Genomic DNA, 25,158 nt, shown 5'->3' with positions numbered 1-25,158 from the left:
CCTGCCGATAGTGTCATACTCACCAATGGGGGAGGCAGCACTAAAAGTGCCTAGGGCAGGAGAAACTCTAAATATGGCCCTGCCCACAGTACAGTTCAGGTTCAGGCCTCAGTATAGATCAGGTACAGGCCACAGTGCACAGTACAGGTCAGGTACAGAAGACAGTCCACACAGGTAAGGTACAGCCCACAGTACAGGTCAGGTGAAGCCTGCAGCATCCAGCACAGGTCAGATACAGTCCACATCACCCAGTGCAGGCCAGGTACAGCCCACAGTGCGCTGTACAGTTCAGGTACAGACTGCAGTACAGGTCAGGACAGCCCACAGTGCACAGTACAGGTCAGATACAGTTCATAGCGACCAGTACAGGCCAGGTACAGCCCACAGTGCTCAGTACACATCATGAATAGCCCACAGATCCCAGTACAGGTCAGGTACAGCCCACAGTGCGCAGTACAGGTCAGGTACAGCTCACAGTACAGGTCAGGTACAGCCCAGAGTGCCCAGTACAGATCAGATACAGACCACAGCATCCAGTACAGGACAGGTACAGTCCATAGTGCACAGTACAGGTCAGGTACAGACCACAGTACAGGTCAGGTGAAGCCTGCAGTGCACAGTGCACAGTACATGTCAGGTCCAGTCCATAGTGCACAGTACTGGCCAGGTACTGTCCATAGTGCACAGAACAGGTCTAGTACAGCCAACAAATCCCAGTACAGGTCAGGTACAGTCCACGACACAAGATACAGGTCAGGTGCAGCCCACAGAGCATGTCAGGTACAGACCACAGCACAAAGGACAGGACATGTACAGTCCATAGTGCACAGTACAGGTCAGGTACAATCCATCGTGCACAGTACAGGTCAGGTACAGCCCACAGGGCACAGTACATGTCAAGTCCACGCCATAGTCCACAGTACTGGCCAGGTACTGTCCACAGTGCACAGTACAGGTCTAGAACAGCCAACAAATCCCAGTACGGGTCAGGTACAGTCCACGACACCAGATACAGGTCAGGTGCAGCCCACAGTGCACAGTACAGGTCAGGTACAGACCACAGTGCCCAGTACAGGAAAGGTACAGCAAACAGTAGAGGTCAGGTACAGCCCACAGCACCCAGTGCAGGTCAGGTACTGCTCACAGGACCCAGAACACGTCAGGTACAGCCCACAGCGCCCAATACCTGTCAGGTACAGACCATAGCACCCAGTAAAGGTCAGGTACAGTTACAGGGGTAGTATAATCTGTGGTGAACACTACATCAGTACCTTTGCTCGTTCCATCTGGCCCACGGAGAACTGTACATTCATCAATGTTTCCAAAAGGCTCAAACATTCGGCGGACGTCTTCGTCTGTTTGCTGCTTCCCCAACATGCCAACAAACAGCTTTCGATCTTCTGAGGGCAAAGAGAGATGATGAGAGTTATAGATGAAATGTTTCTTGCAAGGAGCAATGCCATGTCTGACATGTAGGTGAAGACATACAGGTGTGAATATAGTCATACAGGTGTAAGTGGAGAGAGCTAGGTGATGGTAATACACGTAAAGCCCCAAACATACAGAAGGAGGCCCAGACCCACAGGAGGAGACACACAACAGGAGGTCCAAACACACAGGCGCACAGGAGGTCCAGACACACAGCATGATGTCCAGACACACAGGAGGATGCCCAGACCCCCTGCAGGATGTCCAGATAGCAGGAGCACAGGAGGCCCAGACGCACAGCAGGATGTCCAGACACACAGCAGAATGTCCAGATATACAGGAGTACAGGACGAGGCCCAGACACATGGCAGGATGTCCAGAGGCACAGGAGCACAATAGGAAGCCCAGACCCACTGCAGGATGTCCAGATATACAGGAGCACAGGAGGAGGCCCAGACACACAGCAGGATGTCCAGACACACAGGAGCACAGGAGGCCCTGACGCACAGCAGGATGTCCAGACACACAGCAGAATGTCCAAATATACAGGAGTACAGGAGAAGGCCCAGACACATGGCATGATGTCCAGACACACAGGAGGATGCCCAGACCCACTGCAGGATGTCCAGATATACAGGAGGAGGCCCAGACACACAGCAGGATGTCCAGACACACAGGAGCACAGGAGGCCCAGACGCACAGCAGAATGTCCAGATATACAGGAATACAGGAGGAGGCCCAGACACATGGCAGGATGTCCAGAGACACAAGAGCACATGAGGAGGTGCAGACACACAGCAGGATGTTCAGACACACAGGAGTAGAGGAAGAGACCCAGAAACGAACAACAGGATGTCCAGACACACAGGAGGTCCGAACACACAGCAAGATGTCCAGACACACAGGAGCACAGGAGGGGGCCCAGACAAACAGCAGGATCTCCTGACACACAGGAGCACAGAAGGAGGCCCAGACACACAGCAGGATGTCCAGACACACAGGAGCACAGGAGGAGGCTCAGACACACAGCAGGATGTCCAGACACACAGGAGCACAAAAGGAGGCTCAGACACACAGCAGGATGTCTAGATATAAAGTAGCGCACAGGAGGAGGTCCAGACACCCAGCAGGATGCCCAGATATAAAGAAGCACAGGAGTATGTCCAGACACACAGCAGGATGCCCAGATATACAGAAGCACAGCAGGATGTCCAGACACAGAGGAGCACGGGAGCAGGCAGGAACACGCAACAGGATGCCCAGACATACAGCACAGGAGAAGGTCAGGACACACAGCAAGATATCCAGACTCACAGGCACACAGGAGGAGGCCCGGGCAGGAAGCAGGATGAGGAACTTGGAAACGAAGGAGCAGGTCCTGACACACACATACAGAAGGAGGAACATACATAAAGTAGCATGTAAAAGTTTAGGCACCCATGGTCAAAATTATCAATAAAAAAATAACTGGCTCTTCCAAAACAGAAAACTGGTGTGTACAGGTGTTACGGATCCCAGTGAGGATATCATCCCCACCGCTCACACTAATAAGTCATGAACTGGGGTAGTTTGGTTGCCCAGTTCTTTCTGAGGGGGATTTATCTATATCCCACTTCCCAGTTCCGATTTGGAACTTGCAGCTCTCTGGCGCCCCCCTTACCCGAAGGTCAGACAGGGTACTGTACCTAGGATAATTAGTCGCCAGAAAGGCTGCCTTACTTTGTACTGGCTAAAGGGCACACTGCAGCGAGGGCGATATAACTGCTCCCACTCAGGCAGGAACAATAATTATCAACGCCGTCCATCGCTACAAAGTCTCCTAGATACACAGGACAAATCCGCTGCCACCAGCTCCGATTCCTTAATTAATAATGGGTCCGGAACCAACCCAAATTTGTAGCGTAATTCACTTCAGAGGACGTGACAGTACGTTATAGAGCAAGGAGAAACAAAGTTAGTAAATTTATATATTTTAGTCCAAAAAGGTAGGCAGTGTTTACAAAATGGTAAAAGGATATTATAAAAGTAGACAAGTATCGTATGTAAAATACAATTATAAATAAAATGGAATTAACGTTGAAAAAGCACTTACAGTCCCTTATGTCATTTCATCACATGGCAGACCATGTGGCTTGGGGGAAGGGCGACACAAGATGCATTACAGATGGGCCTCGCAGCTAGACCCTAGACAAAAGACTAGTGAAGACTGATGTCTTGCTCACATATCTCCATGCCCAAAACCAAGGCACTCCCCGTGGTGACCTCACTCAGAGCCTGAATGCTCCCCTTTCTTAGAGATATGACAAGCCATTTCTATACATAACTCACTGTATGAACCTCGTACAAGAGCGACACAATAATCATGATGCTCACCACGTCGTGGGGGTTCCTTTAAGTATAAGCACGGAGTAGATATATGACCCGCTTACGGAGAAATCCGTTCTTTGCATTTCGTTGGGTTTAGAGCCTAGCGATTTCAGTGAGTTATAGATTTCTTGGTGGACATCCGGAATATGTAACCTTAATATCTCTATCCCTGATCGGTGCCATTATACATAACTCTTCAAGAACAAAGAAGTCCCATGCGGTTTGAAAGTTGCTGTACCAGTTATAGCTGGTATCAGAGGGCAAGGGGGATGAGGGGTTTAGAAGACTGGCTTTCCCAGCTCAAAGCCATAAAAATTCCTCAGTGAATGTTGCTGGCACGCTGGTCTCACATTACAGCTATATAGCAGGGGGGAGGGCGGAAGAGTGGGTCAGTATTCCTGCCTGTGCTGGCAGGCAGAGGAAGCTGCAGCTGAGAGCCCTGTATGTGTAATTAAAGTAATAAGAACTTCTTCCTATTTCTTGACAACAGGTGCGAACTAAGAGTAGCCATCTCTATACATAACAAACAAATGAAGTTGCACTCTGTAGTGCTAAAGCATGTAAATATAAAATATGAATATCATTACTGCTCTAGATAATAATAAAAAATTGAGACGCCTAGCACACAATCCATGCATGCCAACAGCCAACGGAAAGGCGATCTTTGGTTTGCTGGGAACCTGCTTAATGTGACTCCTCTCTTAGGTTAAAACCTGAATTTATGGGTAGGTAGGATCCTGCTACAACTAAAAACCGCCACAGGCTGGAAAGCACAGTTTTGAGCCGAAAATATTGCCCAGCCACGTAGTATATTGCCCAGTCACGTAGTATATTGCCCAGCCACGTAGTATATTGCCAAGTCACGTAGTATATTGCCCAGTCACGTAGTATATTGCCCAGCCAAGTAGTATATTGCCCAGCCATGTAGTATATTGCCTAGTCACGTAGTATAGTGCCCAGCCACATAGTATATTGCCCAGTCACGTAGTATATTGCCTAGTCACGTAGTATATTGCCCAGTCACGTAGCATATTGCCCAGTCACGTAGCATATTGCCCAGCCACGTAGTATATTGCCCAGTCACGTAGTATATTGCCCAGTGATGTAGTATATTGCCCAGCCACGTAATATATTGCCCAGTAACGTAGTATATTGCCCAGTGACGTAGTATATTGCCCAGCCATGTAGTATATTGCCCAGCCATGTAGTATATTGCCCAGTTACGTAGTATATTGCCCAGTGACGTAGTATACAGCACAGAGCCACGTAGTATATTGCACAGCGACGTAGTATACAGCACAGAGCCACGTAGTATATTGCCCAGTCACGTAGTATACTGCCCAGCTACATAGTATATTGCTCAGCCACGTATGTCACAGGTTAAAAAATAAAAAATAAACATATACTCACTTTCCGAGGGCCCCTTGTAGTTTGGTCACATGATCGTGACGTCATGGCAGGTCGTTCTCGCGCAGGCGCGCAGGACCTGTGATGATGTCGCGGTCACATGATCGTGACGTCATGGCAGGTTCTTCTCGCGCAGGCGCTCAGGGCCTGTGATGACGTCGCGGTCACATGACCGTGACGTCATGGCAGGTCCTCCTCCCATATTATTATTTTTAACATTAGATGTTTTTACTATTGACGTTGCATAGGCAGCATCAATAGTAAAAACTTGGTCACACAGGGTTAATAGCAGCGGTTACGGAGTGCGTTACCCGTGGCATAAAGCGGTCCGTTACCGCCGGCATTAACCCTGTGTGAGCGGTGAGTGGAGGAGAGTATGCGGGCGCCGGGCACCTACAGCGGGGAGGAAGGATCGGCCATTTTCTTCCGGACTGAGCCCGTCGCTGATTGGTCATGGCTGTTTTGCCGCGACCAATCAGCGACGTGGATTTCCATGACAGACAGAGGCTGCGACCAATGAATATCCATGACAGACAGACAGACAGAAGGACAGAAAGACGGAAGTGACCCTTAGACAATTATATAGTATATATCAGCAAGGCGGGACAATTAGACCCTTAGACAACACAATGGCGGCACTTGACAGCAGTGGAGGACAATGATGATTCCAGAATTTGCGGCAGACTGTGCCCGTCGCTGATTGGTCGACGGGCCACTGTGCCAGTCGCTGGTTGGTCGAGGCCGCCAGGATTTCCAGGACAGACAGACAATTAAACCCTTAGACAATTATATAGTAGATATATATATACAGTACAGACCACAAGTTTGGACACACCTCATTTAAAGAATTTTCTGTATTTTCGTGACTATGAAAATTGTACAGTACATTCATGTGGAATTATATACCTAACAAAAAAGTGTAAAACAACTGAAAATATGTCTTATATTTTACGTTCTTCAAAGTAGCCACCTTTTGCTTTGATGACTGCTTTGCACACTCTTGGCATTCTCTTGATGAGCTTCAAGAGGTAGTCATCGGGAATGGTCTTCCAACTATCTTGAAGAAGTTCCCAGAGATGCTTGTTGGTCCTTTTGCCTTCACTCTGCGGTCCAGCTCACCCAAAACCATCTCGATTGGGTTCAGGTCTGGTGACTGTGGAGGCCAGGTCATCTGGCGTAGCACCCCATCACTCTCTTTCTTAGTAAAATAGCCCTTACACAGCCTGGAGGTGTGTTTGGGGTCATTGTCCTGTTGAAAAATAAATGATGGTCCAACTAAATGCAAACCGGATGGAATAGCATGCCGCTGCAAGATGCTGTGGTAGCCATGCTGGTTCAGTGCCTTCAATTTTGAATAAATCCCCAACAGTGTCACCAGCAAAGCACCCCCACACACACCTCCTCCTCCATGCTTCACGGTGGGAACCAGGCATGTAGAATCCATACGTTCACCTTTTCTGCGTTGCACAAACACACGGTGGTTGGAACCAAAGATCTCAAATTTGGACTCATCAGACCAAAGCACAGGTTTCCGCTGGTCTTAATGCCCATTACTTGTGTTCTTTAGCCCAAACAAGTCTCTTCTGCTTGTTGCCTGTCCTTAGCAGTGGTTTCCTAGCAGCTATTTTACCATCAAGGCCTGCTGCACAAAGTCTCCTCTTAATTAACAGTTGTTGTAGAGATGTGTCTGCTGCCAGAACTCTCTGTGGCATTGACCTGGTCTCTAATCTGAGCTGCTGTTAACCTGCGATTTCTGAGGTTGGTGACTCGGATAAACTTATCCTCAGAAGCAGAGGTGACTCTTGGTCTTCCTTTCCTGGGGCGGTCCTCATGTGAGCCAGTTTCTTTGTAGCGCTTGATAGTTTTTGCCACTGCACTTGGGGACACTTTCAAAGTTTTCCCTATTTTTCGGACTGACTGACCTTCATTTCTTAAAGTAATGATGGCCACTCATTTTTCTTTACTCAGCTGCTTTTTTCATGCCATCATACAAATTCTAATAGTCCATTCGGTAGGACTATCAGCTGCGTATCCACAAGACTACTGCACAACACAACTGATGGTCCCAACCCCATTTATAAGGCAAGAAATCCCACTTATTAAACCTGACAGAGCACACCTGTGACGTGAAAACCATTCCTGCTGACTACCTCTTGAAGCTCAAGAGAATGCCAAGAGTGTGCAAAGCAGTCATCAAAGCAAAAGGTGGCTACTTTGAAGAACCTAGAATATAAGACATAATTTCAATTGTTTCACACTTTTTTGTTAAGTATATAATACCACATGTGTTAATTCATAGTTTTGATGCCTTCAGTGTGAATGTACAGTTTACATAGTCATGAAAATACAGAAAAATCTTTAAATGAGAAGGTGTCTCCAAAAGCTCTATACTATACTATATATATATATATATATATATATATATATATATATATACACACACACCGCATATACTAGAGTATAAGCCGACCCAAGTATAAACTGAAACCCCCAATTTTGCCACAAAAAACTGGGAAAACTTAATGACTTGAGTATAAGCCTAGGGTGGAAAGTGCAGCATCTACTGGTAAATTTCAAAAATAAAAATAGATACCAATAAAAGTAAAATTAATTGAGACATAGTAACATAGTAACATAGTTAGTAAGGCCGAAAAAAGACATTTGTCCATCCAGTTCAGCCTATATTCCATCATAATAAATACCCAGATCTACGTCCTTCTACAGAACCTAATAATTGTATGATACAATATTGTTCTGCTCCAGGAAGACATCCAGGCCTCTCTTGAACCCCTCGACTGAGTTCGCCATCACCACCTCCTCAGGCAAGCAATTCCAGATTCTCACTGCCCTAACAGTAAAGAATCCTCTTCTATGTTGGTGGAAAAACCTTCTCTCCTCCAGACGCAAAGAATGCCCCCTTGTGCCCGTCACCTTCCTTGGTATAAACAGATCCTCAGCGAGATATTTGTATTGTCCCCTTATATACTTATACATGGTTATTAGATCGCCCCTCAGTCGTCTTTTTTCTAGACTAAATAATCCTAATTTCGCTAATCTATCTGGGTATTGTAGTTCTCCCATCCCCTTTATTAATTTTGTTGCCCTCCTTTGTACTCTCTCTAGTTCCATTATATCCTTCCTGAGCACCGGTGCCCAAAACTGGACACAGTACTCCATGTGCGGTCTAACTAGGGATTTGTACAGAGGCAGTATAATGCTCTCATCATGTGTATCCAGACCTCTTTTAATGCACCCCATGATCCTGTTTGCCTTGGCAGCTGCTGCCTGGCACTGGCTGCTCCAGGTAAGTTTATCATTAACTAGGATCCCCAAGTCCTTCTCCCTGTCAGATTTACCCAGTGGTTTCCCGTTCAGTGTGTAATGGTGATATTGATTCCCTCTTCCCATGTGTATAACCTTACATTTATCATTGTTAAACCTCATCTGCCACCTTTCAGCCCAAGTTTCCAACTTATCCAGATCCATCTGTAGCAGAATACTATCTTCTCTTGTATTAACTGCTTTACATAGTTTTGTATCATCTGCAAATATCGATATTTTACTGTGTAAACCTTCTACCAGATCATTAATGAATATGTTGAAGAGAACATCAGTAGGTTAAGTGTTTTTGAATATCCATATTGAATCAGGAGCCCCTTATAATGCTCCATACAGTTTATGATGGGCCCCATAAGATGCTCCATATTAAAATATGCCCCATATAATGCTGCACAAATGTTGATTATGACCCCATAAGATGCCCCATACAGACATTTGCCCGATATAATGCTCCACAAATGCTGATTATGGCCACATAAGATGCTCCATAGACACATTTGCCACGTATAATGCTCCACAAATGCTGATTATGGCCCCATAAGATGCTCCATAGAGATATTTGCCCCATATAATGCTGCACATGGCCCCATAGAGATATTTGCCCCATATAATGCTGCACATGGCCCCATAGAGATATTTGCCCCATATAATGCTGCACATGGCCCCATACAGACATTTGCCCCATATAATGCTACACATGGCCCCATACAGGTATTTGCCCCATATAATGCTGCACATGGCCCCATAAGATGCTCCATACAGAATATTTGCCCCATATGCTGTTGCTGCGATAAAAAAAAAAAAAATGACATGCTCACCTCTCAGGCCCCCGACACTTGCTATATTCACCTGTTCCCCGTTCCACCGATGGCTGCCGCTGCGTCTTCCCCGTCCTCTGCACTGACTGTTCAGTCAGAGGGCGGCACGCACACTAATCGCATTACCGCGCCCCTGACCTGAGCGTCACTGCAGAGAACGGGAAAGACGCAGCAGCGACCGTCGGTGGAACGGGGAACAGGTGAATATCGCGCACTGCGTTATACTCACCTGCTCCAGGCGCTCCAGGTACCGCTCATTACAGTAATAAATATGCGGCTCCACCCCTATGGGAGTTGAGCCGGTTTCATATTCATTACTGTAATGAGCGGTACCATGTGACCGCTCAATACAGGAAGCTGCCGGCACCCGGAGAACCAAGGACGTGCAGGGACCACACCAGGAGCAGGTGAGTAATATTACACAGCTGCTGCTCCCCCTCCCCTGCCGACCCCTGGGTATGACTCGAGTATAAGCCGAGAGGGGCAATTTCAGCCTAAAAAAATGGGCTGAAATTCTCGGCTTATACTCGAGTATATACACTATATATATATATATATATATATATATATATATATATATATATATCAGAACCATTAACACAAGGGCTACTTGCACAATAAACAAGTCTGTAGGAACCTGTTCACACACCACCAAGAAACTTGAAGACACAAAAGAGCACAGTGAGGTCAAAAATACTCTGTTGTAAAAAAAAAAAAAAGTTCATACAGACTTGTTCATTGTGCAAGTAGCCCATGTGTTTCTGGTTCTGTAATTGTTCTCTTGTATCTACAAGTCCACCACTCCTTATGGGTCATTTGCATCAAAGCTGTTCCATCCAGCATGTCCACATGAAATTCCCTCTCTGAACCCTGCTTATACAGGTACTATACAGATGATCAGATTTTTAAATACATCAGATAGGGATTATATACATTAGGTAGGACTGCTCTATATGGGTATACCTTGTCGATTGGTGGATCAGCTTAGTATACATTTTTTTGCAAAAAAACGTATCAACTAAATACCCTGTTTTTTTCCATCTTTTGACTGGCACTTGCTTATTACTGTGATTTTTTTTACAACAGAGTATTTTTGACCTCACTGTGCTCTTTTGTGTCTTCAAGTTTCTTCGTGGTGTGTGAACAGGATCCTACAGACTTGTTCATTGTGCAAGTAGCCCATGTGTTTCTGGTTCTGTAATTGTTCTCTTGTTTCTACAAGACTAGGGAGTCCACCACTCCTTATGGGTCATTTGCATCAAAGCTGTTCCATCCAGCATGTCCACATGAAAATTCCCTCTCTGAACCCTGCTTATACAGGTACTATACAGAAGATCAGGTTTTTAAATACATCAGATAGGGATTATATACATTAGGTAGGACTGCTCTATATGGGTATACCTTGACAATTGGTGGAGCAGCTTAGTATACATTTTTTTGCAAAAAAAGTATCAACTAAATACCCTGTTTTTTCCATCTTTTGACTAGCACTTGCTTATTACTGTGATTTTTTTTTACAACAGTATTTTTGACCTCACTGTGCTCTTTTGTGTCTTTGATATATATATATATATATATACACACACACATACATACATATATACACACACATACATACACACACAGACTCACACACACACATACATGCATACATACACACTGCTCAAAAAAATAAAGGGAACACTAAAATACCACATCCTAGATATCACTGAATAACATATTCCAGTTGTAAATCTTTGTTCACTACATAGTGGAAAGCGTTGAGAACAATAAAACATAAAAATGATCAATGTAAATCAAAATTAATATCTTACGGAGGCCTGGATTTGGAACGATGCTCAAAATCAAAGTGGAAGATCAAATTACAGGCTTATCCAACTTCAGTAGAAATGCCTCAAAACAAGGAAATGATGCTCAGCAGTATGTGCGTGGCCTTCACGTGCCTGTATGACCTCCATACAATGCCTGGGCATGGTCCTGATAAAGTGGCGGATGTTCTCCTGAGGTATCTCCTCCCAGCCTTGGACTAAAGCATCCGCCAACTCCAGTGCAATGTGACGTTGGTGGACGGTGAGAGACAAGATGTCTCAGATGTGTTCAATAGGATTCAGGTCTGGAGAATGGGCGGGCCAGGCCATAGCTTCAATGCCTTCATTTTGCAGGAACTGCTGACACACTCCAGACTCATGAGGTTTGGCATTGTCCTGCATTAGGAGGAACCCAGGGCCAACCGCACCAGCATTTGATCTCTCAAAGGGTCTGAGGATCTCATCTGGGTACCTAATGGCAGTCAGGCTACCTCTCGCGAGCACATGGAGGGCTGTACAGCCCTCCAAAGAAATGCCACCCCACACCATTACTGACCCACTGCCAAACCGGTCATGCTGAAGGATGTTGCAGGCAGCAATCCGATTGAACACATCTGGGACATCATGTCTCGCAAAATCCACAGACTGTCCAGGAGTTGGCGGATGCTTTAGTCCAGGTCTGGGAGGAGATCCTTCAAGAGACCATCCGCCGCCTCATCAGGAGCATGCCAGGCGTTGTAAGGAGGTCATACAGGCACGTGGAGGCCAAACACACTACTAGCATCATTTCCTTGTCTTGAGGCATTTCCACTGAAGTTGGATCAGCCTGTAACTTCATTTTTCACTTTGATTTTGAGCATCATTCCAACTCCAGACCTCCGCGGGATATTAGTTGTGATTTACGTTGATAATTTTTAGGTTTTATTGTTCTCAACACATTCCACTATGTAATGAATAAAGATTTACAACTGGAATATTTCATTAAGTGATATCTAGGATGCGGGATTTTAGTGTTCCCTTTATTTTTTTTGAGCAGTATATATACAAGCTTCTGGCGGTAAGTCAGCGGGGTTACGAAGATGTGCAGTGGCTCGGCTCGGAGGAGCATGCTAGGACCAAGAACGACTGCAGAGCCGTCCGGAGGTCCGCACAGCTGTCTGGGGGCCTGCAGAGCCGAGCAGGGAGGTGCAAAGCCGTGCAGAGAGGTGCAGAACCTTGCAGAGCCATGCAGAGCCTGTCAGAAGCGGTGCAGAGCCTTGCTGTGCAGAGCTTGCGGAGCCATGCAGAACCTGGCAGAAGCGGTGCAGAGCCTCACTGTGAGGTGCTGTTGGGGTGAATAGACTGCCGTGCACAGGCGGTGAGGGGCCTGAGAGGACATGGGAAGTCCACGGCGTGCACCCCAAGGAGGGATGGTTGCCTGAAAGAGGGTGGAGTGCAAAAAAGGGGCGGTAACCCAAACGGATAGTTGCCCTGAAAGGGTTGAAAACCCAAAAGGGTGTGGTGACCCAAATAGGGGTGGTGGCCAAAAAAAGGGTGGCGGCTAATGCACCGAGGGACTGTTGGTGGGATCGGTGTTCAAACAGCGCATGTCCGGGATTATGTTCTGACTTTCCATCTTACAAGATGTCGCAGAGTTCTACTGTGGAAGTCAATGGAGAGTGCATGACTGGACTATTAAACTCAGGGAGCCCGGTGACCCTGGTGAGAGCCACACCCTCTCTACCTGATTCCCGGAAGGAAGATGGAAGTCCACTGCATCCACGGGTCCCTAGGGATTATCCGGTGACCAGGGTAATCATTGAGACACCCATGATTCTTACCAGCCATGACGTCCCTGTAGTCATAGACTTGCCGTATTCTATTTTAATCGGTCTGGACTTTGAAATGTTTTGGGACTTGTGGGAGGAAAGGAGAGTGTCTGATTGCTTAGAGGGGAGCTGGAATGACCTTAAGGGAGCTCCACCACAGCAGGTGACTAAAGGGGTTCCTGTTAATGTGATGCATAAAGAGGAGGAGGTAGCGCCCCCTAAGGTCGATAGTCCAGAGTTAGGGGTGACCGGAAGAAAGTGTGGGTCTGACCCAACTCTGGGACTCTGGGGCGAAAGGGGAGCACGAAATCACCCTACACCATCTAATTTATTGCCTACATACCGGCGATTTACTGCTGCCAGGTAATACCTTCTGATAATTGTTCTTTATATGAGGATTGTCCATGATGTATCCCCTGTCAGGACAATACTAAATGTTTAAATTCCACTGCATATACTGGGCATATACAGCAATGCCTTGATAGCACTTAATAAGCATTACGCTCTTACTGTTGCTGTGCTTTTTGGCATATACCTAAGCTGTCAGGTAATACCTTTTGAGCCTGTTGTTGTATATGAGAATAGATCATGAAGCACGCCCTGTTAGGGCACCATTTGAATATTTAAATCTCAGTATACACTTGGCACACATAGCAATGTTTTGATAGCACAAGCTAATTTTTTTTTTTTTTCCAACTAATTTTTATTGAATTTTAACTTTTTAAACCGGGAAGGAAAGGCAAGGAAGGGGAGGGGGGGTAAGGGGAGGGATACGAGTGAAGGGAAAGAACCCCTATGAGAATAGGGGAAACAGGCAATCATACAATATTGTAAAAATTTACAAGATAGAAGTGGCATCATATAATAATACATAGTAGATTTTGAGTAGGATAAACGTTAGTCTAGAAAATAATATATTTTTAATGGACACCATGCTCTTTTCTACACCGTGTTTTTTGGCATATACTTAAGCAATGTGAATTAGGGTATTAACTCTGTGTCTCCACTGGGTATTTTTTGTATTTTATGTCACGTACCGTTTTTAAAAAAAAAAATTCAATAAAATAAGATACATTTTTGATAACTTCTTTGGGCTCAGGGGTTAATTCCTACTGAGTTTCCTGTTTGCTGTATATATGTTGTGAAGTGCCAAACCAATTTTGCAGGATATTTGTTGAGTAACAACTCTGGGACTTAGCAGAGGTGACCAACAGTGTGACTGTTGAAAAAAGGGTAGCTCCAGAAAAGAGGTCCGATACGTGTTTAAGTGAGGTGAGTAGTGGTGACTCCCATTCAGACTGTGACTAAGAGAGTGCGGTAAGGAGGAACTGAGTAAAAATGACAAGTCTTCCTCTCATCGCTGGAGACATGGCAGCCACAGAAAGGCAGGTCAGGCTAAACCCTCTGAAGAAGAGATGTGGTCAGGTGCAAACAAACTAAATGTTCTTGATAATAATAATCTTTATTTTTATATAGCGCTAACATATTCCGCAGCGCTTTACAGTTTTGCACACATTATCATCACTGTCCCCGTTGGGGCTCACAAACTAAATTCCCTATCAGTATGTCTTTGGAGTGTGGGAGGAAACCGAAGTGCCCGGAAGAAACCCACGCAAGCGCGGGGAGAACATACAAACTCCTTGCAGATGTTGACCAAGGTGGGATTAGAACCCAGGACCCCAGCGCTGCAAGGCTGCAGTGCTATCCACTGAGCCGCAGTGCTATCCACTGAGCCACAGTGCTGCCCTCCTTGATAAAGAGGTTACATTGCCACTGATAAACCCCAGCACAGAGATAGTCGCTGATGACTGGAAAATAAACTGACACAGTTTGACACTGGAGGTCCATCAGCAAAGGTGGCGGAAGAGGACAACTGCGCCAAAACTCCGGAAGGAGAAGGGAACTGTATTGAGGTGTGTGACACCAGGACAGTAGGTGGTGAGAACTCCAGGGAACCTGAGGCTTGGGAGATGGAATCTGGGAACGAGAACATTGAATCTTCAGAGAGCCCAGCAGAGACCCTAGAGGCGGTCGAAGGTAATGGAGGGAAGACTCAAGAGAAAGCTGAACTTTCTGATGAAGGTACAGGTAGAACTCTGGAACAACAGAGAGTGGGTGGGCAAGCTGCCCCATCTGAAAATATAATTAAAGAAGTTATGGTGCGACACGTGTTAGCCAAAAGGGAACAGGATCTGGAAATAGAGATGCTTAAAGAGACACCAAGAGACCATGTCGAGCGAGAAAAGGTCCTGAGACAAGTGGCTGAGTACAGAGTGGAGGAGCTGTAGAAGGAAGTCTCTGAACTCAGAGATCACCTGCCAACGTGTCAATCCATGAACATATTGGAAAATGTGGAGGTGCTCAGAGAAGCATTAAGAGGACTTCTACAGGAGGAGATGGTGGTCGTAGACTTACAACGGCAGGGACAGAGTAGTAAAAAGGCGGAGCTGCAAATGTCCATCTTGGCGAGGGGTCTGGAAGAGTGTGAAGCTCAGGGAGAGCTTGCACTAAAAGCGGAACAAGACAATCTCCCGATCGTGGCAGATGACTTGATGGAAATGTCCAAGGCAAAGCAGGAGCCGTCCGTTCATGAAGAGGATGAAACTTCACTCTTCAAGTGCATAGTAGAGGTACCCGAGGACGTGCGAGAAGCTTGTGCTAGTGAGGCGGTGCATGAAGATTTTAGGAAGGCGGTGGAGGCATGTAGTGTGAACTGGGAGCCAAAGACTCAGCACTTGGTTATACTGTCGACTAGGGAAGTCACACTGAAGCAAGCGGCTGTCCTGAGTGACATGCACCTACACTGTCTCCGCACGAAACAGATGATCCTGTTGAGGAATAAGGAAGCTGCTCGACATCTGGAGCATGCAAGGAAAGCTCAAAGTCGGCTGGGGTTTGTGGAAGACATCGCTCAAGTGCCCAGAAATCTTGTGAGGAAAGTCATTGGGAGATGCAAGAAATTGTGAATAAGTCAGGTGTTGCGAGAGTGAGGAGTCCGGCTGATGACGAAGCCCAGGTAGCTGGTGAAGATGGGATGGTCCCACTCTTCGCTGTCAGATCAATGGAGAGCCTTAATAATATCCGAATACTCCTGGAATATCATATGGCGTACGTAAGAGAGGTAGAGCAGCTAAGACTTGAGAGACTGCAAAGGAACTGAAGAAGGCAATGTCATCCAAGTACGCCACCGCGTACTTTTCCAGTCCTTGAAGCAGGTGGTTGACTATCCGCTGGAAAGTGGCAGGGGCATTCTTCATGTCGAAGGGCATGATTGTGGACTCGTACAGTCCGAAGGGTGTGATAAAGGCAGACTTCTCCTGTGCCTCAGGGCTCAGGGGAATCTGCCAGTATCCTCGACTCAGATCCATTATGGTCAGGAATTTTGCCCCAGCTAACTTCTCAAGCAGCTCCTCGACGTCAGAGGCTGTGATGGCATTGAGCCCCTGTAATCCACGCAGAACCGGGTGGCCCGATCCTTCTTTGGCACGAGTACAACAGGTGAGGCCCATGCGCTTTTTGACCATTGAATCACCGCCAGCTGTAACATCTCATCGATCTCCTGGCACATAACCTGCTGCACCTCGTCAAAGATCTGATATGGTGCTCGCCGTAGTGGGGCATCATTCCCGGTGTCCACCTCGTGGACCGCTAACTCAGTCCTTCCCGGTCGGTTGGAGAACACGGCCCGGAAGGGTTCCAGCTTGGTCTGCAACTGCAACCGCTGGTGTTCGGTTAGCGAGGCACTTACCTCCACGTCCTCAATGGACCCACTGGCCTTGGTTTGGGCCAGCATGTCCAGGAGGGGGTCTTCCTCCCCGTCTTCGGGCAGGCTGCAGACCGGTAGGACAAAAGGCTCACGTTCGTGATGAGCTTTCATCATGTTGACGTGAAAGGCCTTTTGCCTACTCCGAGCGTGCTCAAGCATGACCACGTAGGTGACCGGGTTGAGCTGTTGGTGTACGACGTATGGGCCTTCCCAGGCTGCCTGAAGCTTATCCTTTGGCACGGGGACCAGCACCCACACCTTTTGACCCATGTGGTAGGTCCACTCTCAGGCGTTCTGGTCGTACCAGTGCTTCTGGTCAGCCTGAGCATGCGTCATGTTGTCATGCACCAACTGCGTCAAGGTCTGCATCTTGTCACAGAAGGGCATGACACTCCACTATGGACACTTCAGAAGGGTTCGGCTCCTCTTCCCAGGATTCCCTTACTAACCCAAGGGGTCCCAGGACTCGCCTGCTGTACAGGAGCTCGAAGGGGGAGAACCCCGTCGAGGCGTGCAGAACCTCTCGGTAAGCGAACAGCAGGTGTGGGAGGTACCGCTCCCAGTCGCGTCCTTTGGTCTCAAACAGCATGCGTAGCATCTGTTTGAGGGTACCATTGAAGCGCTCACACAAGCCATTGGTCTGTGGGTGATACGTACTCGATACTAGATGCTTCACCTGCATTTTCTTACAGAGAGCCTCCATTAGGCGAGCCATGAATTGGGTCACTTGATCGGTAAGCATCTCCCTTGGAAATCCTACACGTGAAAAGATAGCCAACAGTGCATCCGCCACCTTATCTGCCCTAGTTGATGACAGAGCCACTGCCTCTGGGTATCGGGTACTGTAGTCTACCACAGTAAGGATGTATTGCTTTCCAGAGCTGCTGGGGACAGCCAGTGGGCCCACAATGTCCACCGCGATCCTCTGGAAAGGCTCCGCCATCACTGGCAAAGGGATTAGGGGAGCATTAAGAGCAGGCCCCACCTTCCCCAGTCTTTGACAGGTGACACAGGAGCGGTAGTAGTTTGACACATCTGTCCCCATCTTAGGCCAATAGAAGTGTTGAGACAGCCAGGCCTTAGTTTTGCTGATCCCCAAGTGTCCAGCGAGCGGGATCGGATCTTATGGGCAATCCGCAACAACTCACTCCAGAATTGCTGCGGGACGACCTGCTGTCTTTCCCTCAACCACTTCTTTTGGGATTTCCCGGGTACTGTCTCCAGGTACAACCTCCCTCGTTCCCAGAACACCCTTTCCTTATCCGTCACGGAGGTGGGCATCTTGGCAAGTTGTCTCAAATTCTCTAGGCTCGCATCTGAGCGCAGAGCGGCCTGGAAGTCCTGGCTAGGGGAAGCCAATAGCGACGTCAGGGTCCCTTCCCCACAGGAACCCTCTGGGACCTGCTCTGGGTCCATCTCTGGTTCAGTCATGCCTGTGACTGATGAGGGTCCAGAAGGCAGAATGTTATCTGCGTCCGGGCACTCTGACTGCGGGTGACAGCAGCTACGTAGGCTGTCTCCCCGGGGATTTCCACAGACCCATCAGCCGGCGCTGCTATGGGTACTACCTCCCCATCCACCCCCAACATTCCAGGAGCAATGCTACTTATGGGCCAGTTACCTTCCTCGGTGGCACTGATCAATTGCATGGCATCATCTTCCTCACGGTTCCCTTGCACCTCCCCATTTTCTTGAGTACCGACGCTTGCTCCTGTTAGGAGTTCCTCAGCCATCCCACCCCGTGGAGTGACGTGGCTGAGCACTCCTGCACCTGTGGACACATCAACCTTTGCAGAATGGTTATCAGGTTCAGCTGGCACATTTATATCATTTTCAGCATCATTCCTAAGGAAAAAATGGTTATCAGATGCATCATTACATGGTCAGGTAACACATGCGATTTCCCTTTGCTATCATCAGCATTCGTTCAGGCAGGAGAGTCAGGGAGATAGTATGCAACCATTCTCCCCAAATCAGTCCCCAATAAAACATCAGTGGGCAAGTTATCGGACAGCTCCACTTCCTTCACCCCACTCCCAGCACCCCAATCTATATAAACCCGGGTCATTGTTAAGGGACAGCTGATGCCCCCAGTCCCGATGACCGTTAGGGTTTTCCCCGGAATGATCTCTTCAGGGGCTCCCAGTTCGGGTCGGATGAGGGTCCGTTCAGCCCCGATGTCCTTGAGGCCTGTAGCGACATGGCCATCCACGATGACGTGCTGCACATTGTCACACACCCTCCCAGCCACAAAAATAACTGCTGCATTAGGCCCTGGGGCCTTGGCTGGGGGTTCTTCTGCTTCTCCGGACAGTTGGTGCTGAAAAGACCAGTCCGTTTGCAGGAAAAACAATGACGAAGGTCGGTGGTAGGTCTGATGCTGTTGGCAACGAGGACAGGACCTCTGGTGAGTTGGCTGGCTGGGGCACTGGCGTTGGTTGCAGGCTTACCCCCTCTCCAGCTGGCTGTGACGGGCTTCCGCACTTCCGATTTACGGTTGGCCTTATAGGCATCGGCAATCTGCACTGCTTTCGTCACATCTTTGGGTTCTCTGTCCATCACGAACTGTTGCACCTCAGCTAGGCAAAGATGTAAAAACTGGTCTTTGATCATCAGGTCTAGCAGCTGGGCAAAGGTGGTATCTGACAGTCCTTGTGTCCACTGGTCAAAGTGAGTCCCGAGTCCATGTGCCACATTGCTGTAACTGTCGTGAGGGCCACGTTGTAGCTTCCGGAACTTTCTACGATAAACCTCAGGTATAAGCTGGTACTTGGTTATCAGGGCCTGCTTGAGGGAGAGCAGCAAACGCCTCCAGAGCTTTGCCTCAGCCCTGGGGTCAGGCATTGGGCCCATTGGTTCCCAGGCAGCCTGTACTGTCAGCAGGCTTTCTCAAAGGCCCACAGGAAAGAGTCCAAGTCCCCATCCTTTTCCAACACAGGAAAGTGCTCTGGCTGGGGTTTGAGTAACTGAGCGTTGCTTGACTCACTGCTCCACGTGATAGATGGTACGGCTCTGAGTTGGGCAGCCACAGTTCATGGTCCGTCCGGGCTTGGGCCTCCCGCTCAGCCCGATGAGCTCTCTCTGCCTCCCGCTTTTCCGCTTTTCCATGGTATTGCTGGATCAGCTGCAAACGTCCATCATGGTTGTCGGCGGGGAGCTGTTCCAAGTCCGCCTACAGGTGGGGGTCCAATCCGCCCTGGTTGCTAGTAGGGCCGGCATTCAGTGGTTTCACCTCTGCTACAGCACCATTTTCGCTTGTGCTGGCTTCTGCGTCTGCTGGGCTGAGGCAAGGCTTGGTCTGCTTCAAATTGCACCAGTTCAGTGACCATTTGAGCCTTGGATTTGCCATGGGAGTCCAGGCCATGGTACATGCATACTCCAACAAGAGTGTCCTTCTTCTGCTTGGTGTACCAGGCTTCTCCTTTTGCAGCCAACATTGCCAAATAAAAGATAGGATGGAAAAATGAAGAGAAAGGGAGGGGGTAATCGCAAGTACATACGGTATTGTCTCAGGACTAGTAAACACTGAGCTTGCGCTCCAAACTTATTTGCTCAGTGTCCTCGCTAGAACTTTGCAAGTTTTTAGTGAGAGGAATGATTGCTCAAACCAGATCACTAATGCTCTATTATCGCACCGCGTTGCCACCAATATGTCACGGTGCACACCGTGCTGCCAGCACTATGTCACGGATCCCAGCAAATGTGTCAGGGATCCCGGGGAGGATATCTTTATCGTCCCCACTACTCACACCAATGTGTCACGAACCGGGGTTGTTTGATTGCCCCTGGTTCCTTCTGAAGGGGATTTATCCATATCCTACTTCCCAGTTCCGGTTTGCAACTTGCAGCTCTCTGGCGCCCCCTTACCCTCAGGTCAGATTAGGTACTGCACCTAGGGTAATTAATCGCCAGAAAGGCTGCCTGCTATGTACTGGCTATTGGGCACACTGCAGCGAGGGCAATATAACTACTCCCACACAGGCGGGTACAATAATTATCAACGCCGCCGTCGCTGCAAAGATTCCCAATCGCACAGAACAAAGTATGCTGCCACCAGCTCCGATTCACGGGTCCAAAGCCAACCCAAATCAGTAGCGCAATTCACTTCAGAGGACACAGTTCGTTATAGAGCAGAAGAAACAAGCTAGCAATTAAATATTTTACTTCATGAAAAATTAGGCAGTGTTTATAAAGTATAAAAAGATATTAGAAAGGAGACAATTCGTATATACATTACAGATTACAAAATAAAATAGGATTAACGTTGAAAAGAGAACTTACAGGTTATGACATGATATCATCTTTATAATAGATGAATGTGGATTATAACGGTTCTGAGAGGGCGACCTGTGGATCTGCAGCAGCTGAGAACTCCACGCCTTTACTGTGTACCACCAGGTGAGCAGTTCTCTCATAATTGATTGGAAACAATCCTAGGGATAAGACCCTATTTGCGCTTTTTTTGTCTCCTATCTTTCTATACTATGATATCATCTTGGCTCGCCTTTGGCTTAGGAGGATAAATACATCCAGATGCATGGAACAGCTTTACCAAGCTGGTGTTAGATCGCTTCCCCGGCCAAGACTGAAGGCTGAGCTAAGAGTATAGTGACTTATACTTTTCAGCTTGTGACATCACTAAAGGACTGCTTAATGATATGCACTGATCTGATAGTTATTTATGTTTTTTCCAAAGTCTCAGACAAAGGCATTCCTGAGTGAGTGGGGAGGGACCATGAGTGGCTTTACAGGATTGGTCACCTGCAGTTTAAAGCCACACCCTGCTCACACACTAGGTTCAAGTTGCATAGTGTATCCATACCAGCGAATGCAGTGGTGGGAGGAAGGGGGGGTTGCAGCTGCACTTGTGCCTGTGACATAGTACTCTCTACAACTAAACTCACAATATGACATTTTTGGCATTATCGTGACAGTATGAGTGCCAGGGAATCGCAACACCATACTGACCGCCGTTGATGGGGGTGGACTGACAAAGGGTCAACCCTATTAGAGGACGTGACGGAGTCGGATGATGGATGGTTCCAAAAGGGTTTAGCTACAGGGCCTGATTTGTACAGTCGGTTTGACTCCCAGAGGCGACCGAGAAGAGTCTCTGGTCGGGTAATAGGAAGTGGCATGCACCGTGGCTTTAGGTGGGGGGGGGGGGGGGGATATGTGGCATGGTGACTGGCCATGTGGTTAATGGGCGGTACAGTATGTATCACAGAGGTGGGTGTCCCTGTGATGGAAGCCTGAGCTTCTTTTGCTCAGCAGATCTACTGCTGAGGGTTTTGCTATACATTGGGAAGGCTTCCAGTTGACTTGGAGAGATGGGTGTGTCCAGTCACCTACATACCCCACCCAAGAGGGTATGCCAGAACACCCAAGATGGAGCCTGTGTGCTGTGCTTGCTAGCCTGAGCCAGAGTGAGGAGGCCTGTGTTATTCCTCCGGAGGGGAGGAAAAAAGGTATTCGAAAATCTGTGTGACCATCACGGACAGTTAACCGACTTTAATCCTTATTAGACACACTGGGCTCAGCAAGGACCGTGGGTACTGTAGAGCCGAACGGTTGCTGGACGGTGCATGCGGTGTTGTATGTTTCCAAGTTCCTGAAGTGAGGTTTATGCTGTACTAATAAACCAAATGGACTTTTAACCCCGAGTAGGCCTCAACGACCAGCCAAGTGAGTACCCCCCATCCACAGAGAGTGGAGTAATACTACTATATACAGTTGTGGCCAAAAGTATTGACACCCCTGCAATTCTGTCAGATAATACTCAGTTTCTTCCTGAAAATGATTGCAATCACAAATTCTTTGGTATTATTATCTTCATTTAATTTGTCTTAAATGAAAAAACACAAAAGAGAATGAAGCAAAAAGCAAAACATTGATCATTTCACATAAAACTCCAAAAATGGGCCAGACAAAAGTATTGGCACCCTCAGCCTAATACTTGGTTGCACAACGTTTAGCCAAAATAACTGCGACCAACCGCTTCCGGTAACCGCCAATGAGTATCTTACAATGCTCTGCTGGAATTTTAGACCATTCTTCTTTGGCAAACTGCTCCAGGTCCCTGATATTTGAAGGGTGCCTTCTCCAAACTGCCATTTTTAGATCTCTCCACAGGTGTTCTATGGGATTCAGGTCTGGACTCATTGCTGGCCACCTTAGAAGTCTCCAGTGCTTTCTCTAAAACCATTTTCTGGTGCATTTTGAAGTGTGTTTTGGGTCATTGTCCTGCTGGAAGACCATGACTTTTGAGGGAGACCCAGCTTTCTCACACTGGGCCCTACATTATGCTGCAAAATTTGTTGGTAGTCTTCAGACTTCATAATGCCATGCACACGGTCAAGCAGTCCAGTGCCAGAGGCAGCAAAGCAACCCCAAAACATCAGGGAACCTCCGCCATGTTTGACTGTAGGGACAGTGTTCTTTTCTTTGAATGCCTCTTTTTTCTCCTGTAAACTCTATGTTGATGCCTTTGCCCAAAAAGCTCTACTTTTGTTGTCTCATCTAACCAGAGAACATTCTTCCAAAACGTTTTAGGCTTTTTCAGGTAAGTTTTAGCAAACTCCAGCCTGGCTTTTTTATGTCTCGGGGTAAGAAGTGGGGTCTTCCTGGGTCTCCTACCATACAGTCCCTTTTCATTCAGATGCCAACTGATAGTATGGGTTGACACTGTTGTACCCTCGGACTGCAGGGCAGCTTGAACTTGTTTGGATGTTAGTCGAGGTTCTTTATCCAACATCCGCACAGTCTTGCGTTGAAATCTCTTGTCAATTTTTATTTTCCGTCCACATCTAGGGAGGTTAGCCACAGTGCCATGGGCTTTAAACTTCTTGATGACACTGTGCACGGTAGACACAGGAACATTCAGATCTTTGGAGATGGACTCGTAGCCCTGAGATTGCTCATGCTTCCTCACAATTTGGTTTCTCAAGTCCTCAGACAGTTCTTTGGTCTTTTTTATTTTCTCCATGCTCAATGTGGTACACACAAGGACACAGGACAGAGGTTGAGTCAACTTTCATCCATGTCAACTGGCTGCAAGTGTGATTTATTTACTGTCAACACCTGTTAGGTGCCACAGGTAAGTTACAGGTGCTGTTAATTACACAAATTAGAGAAGCATCACATGATTTTTCGAACAGTGCCAATACTTTGTCCACCCCCTTTTTTATGTTTGGTGTGGAATTATATCCAGTTTGGCTTTAGGACAATTCTTTTTGTGTTTTTTCATTTAAGACAAATTAAATGAAGATAATAATAACAAAGAATTTGTGTTTGCAATCACTTTCAGGAAGAAACTGAGTATTATCTGACAGAATTGCAGAGGTGTCAATACTTTTGGCCACAACTGTATACTACTGTATATATATATTTATATATTGTAGGGGTTTCACTCGCTCACGTGCGACGGCTGACACTCAGGAGGCACGTTCCATTAAAAGTTCACAGGGTTTATTGCTCCATAAACCACATTGCAAAACAGAAAACAAATACCCTTTAGCTCAGGAAAAGGAAAAACAAGTGTCCAGTCCTTCAGGCTCAGTCCTGAAGCCTTAACACACTCTGGAGGCTAACACCTCCACACATATACCTCCTGTGTTAAACATTAGCCTTTCTTTTATAGGTCTAACCACACCCAGGAACCCATCACATGATTAGACATGTGGTTATGACATCACCACAGGTCCTGAAACACACATAGATAGGCACGGTTATGTCACAGCGACAAGCCACCTAAGTGACACATATCTCCCGTCGACTATTCAACCTTTAGCCACACTACAATATATATATATATATACTTGTGATACCATAAGAACGAAAAAACTTTGAATATGAGATGTATTTTTATGCTGAACATGTGCTCATGAAAGCTTGCAATTTGTTACCATCTTTTCAGTTAACCATTAAAAGGTATCAACCACTAAGGACTCTCAATTCTAAATATCTAATATATAAAGCTGAATGTGTGTGTGTGTGTGTGTGTGTGTGTGTGTGTGTGTGTGTGTATGTATGTGTGTATGTCCGGGATTGGCATTTGCACCGTCGCAGCTACAGCCACAAAATTTTGCACAGTCACACATCTGGACCCCGAGAACGTCATAGGCTATGTTGTGAGGCGAAATTTTAACCCCGCACTTTTCAATTCACCAAACAATTTTGCCCCTATCTACATAATGGGGAAAAAGTGAAAGGAAAAGTGTTGGATGCAAATTGACAGCTGCCAGATGTGAACAAGGGGGACTTAAAGAATTAGAGCGATGGTGCCAGAGAGTATATACCGTACAGTTGCTAAGGTGGGGCCCCGACATGGGACACTCGCCACACACGGGGATATGAACACACACACAAAATGCGCCACACACTACCACGTGCTTAAACACATATACCACCCTCAGCAA

General features: G+C 47.2%; 1 protein-coding gene across 4 annotated transcripts in view; it reads right to left on the bottom strand.

Moving 5' to 3' along the window:
* Window positions 1-25,158, bottom strand: part of LOC138681076 (CUGBP Elav-like family member 3-A) — a 236,133-nt gene that overhangs the window by 56,118 nt on the left and 154,857 nt on the right. For all 4 annotated transcript variants that reach the window (XM_069768320.1, XM_069768328.1, XM_069768335.1 and 1 more), the window contains exon 4: window positions 1,272-1,400. In XM_069768320.1, the coding sequence (XP_069624421.1) occupies window positions 1,272-1,400 (129 nt within the window). The remainder of the gene's footprint in view (window positions 1-1,271; window positions 1,401-25,158) is intronic.

Source organism: Ranitomeya imitator, chromosome 1, assembly GCF_032444005.1.
Source record: "Ranitomeya imitator isolate aRanImi1 chromosome 1, aRanImi1.pri, whole genome shotgun sequence".
Taxonomy (NCBI): Eukaryota; Metazoa; Chordata; class Amphibia; order Anura; family Dendrobatidae; genus Ranitomeya; species Ranitomeya imitator.
The sequence above is the reverse complement of the archived record's forward strand: the minus strand, read 5'-3'. Positions and strand labels throughout refer to the sequence as shown.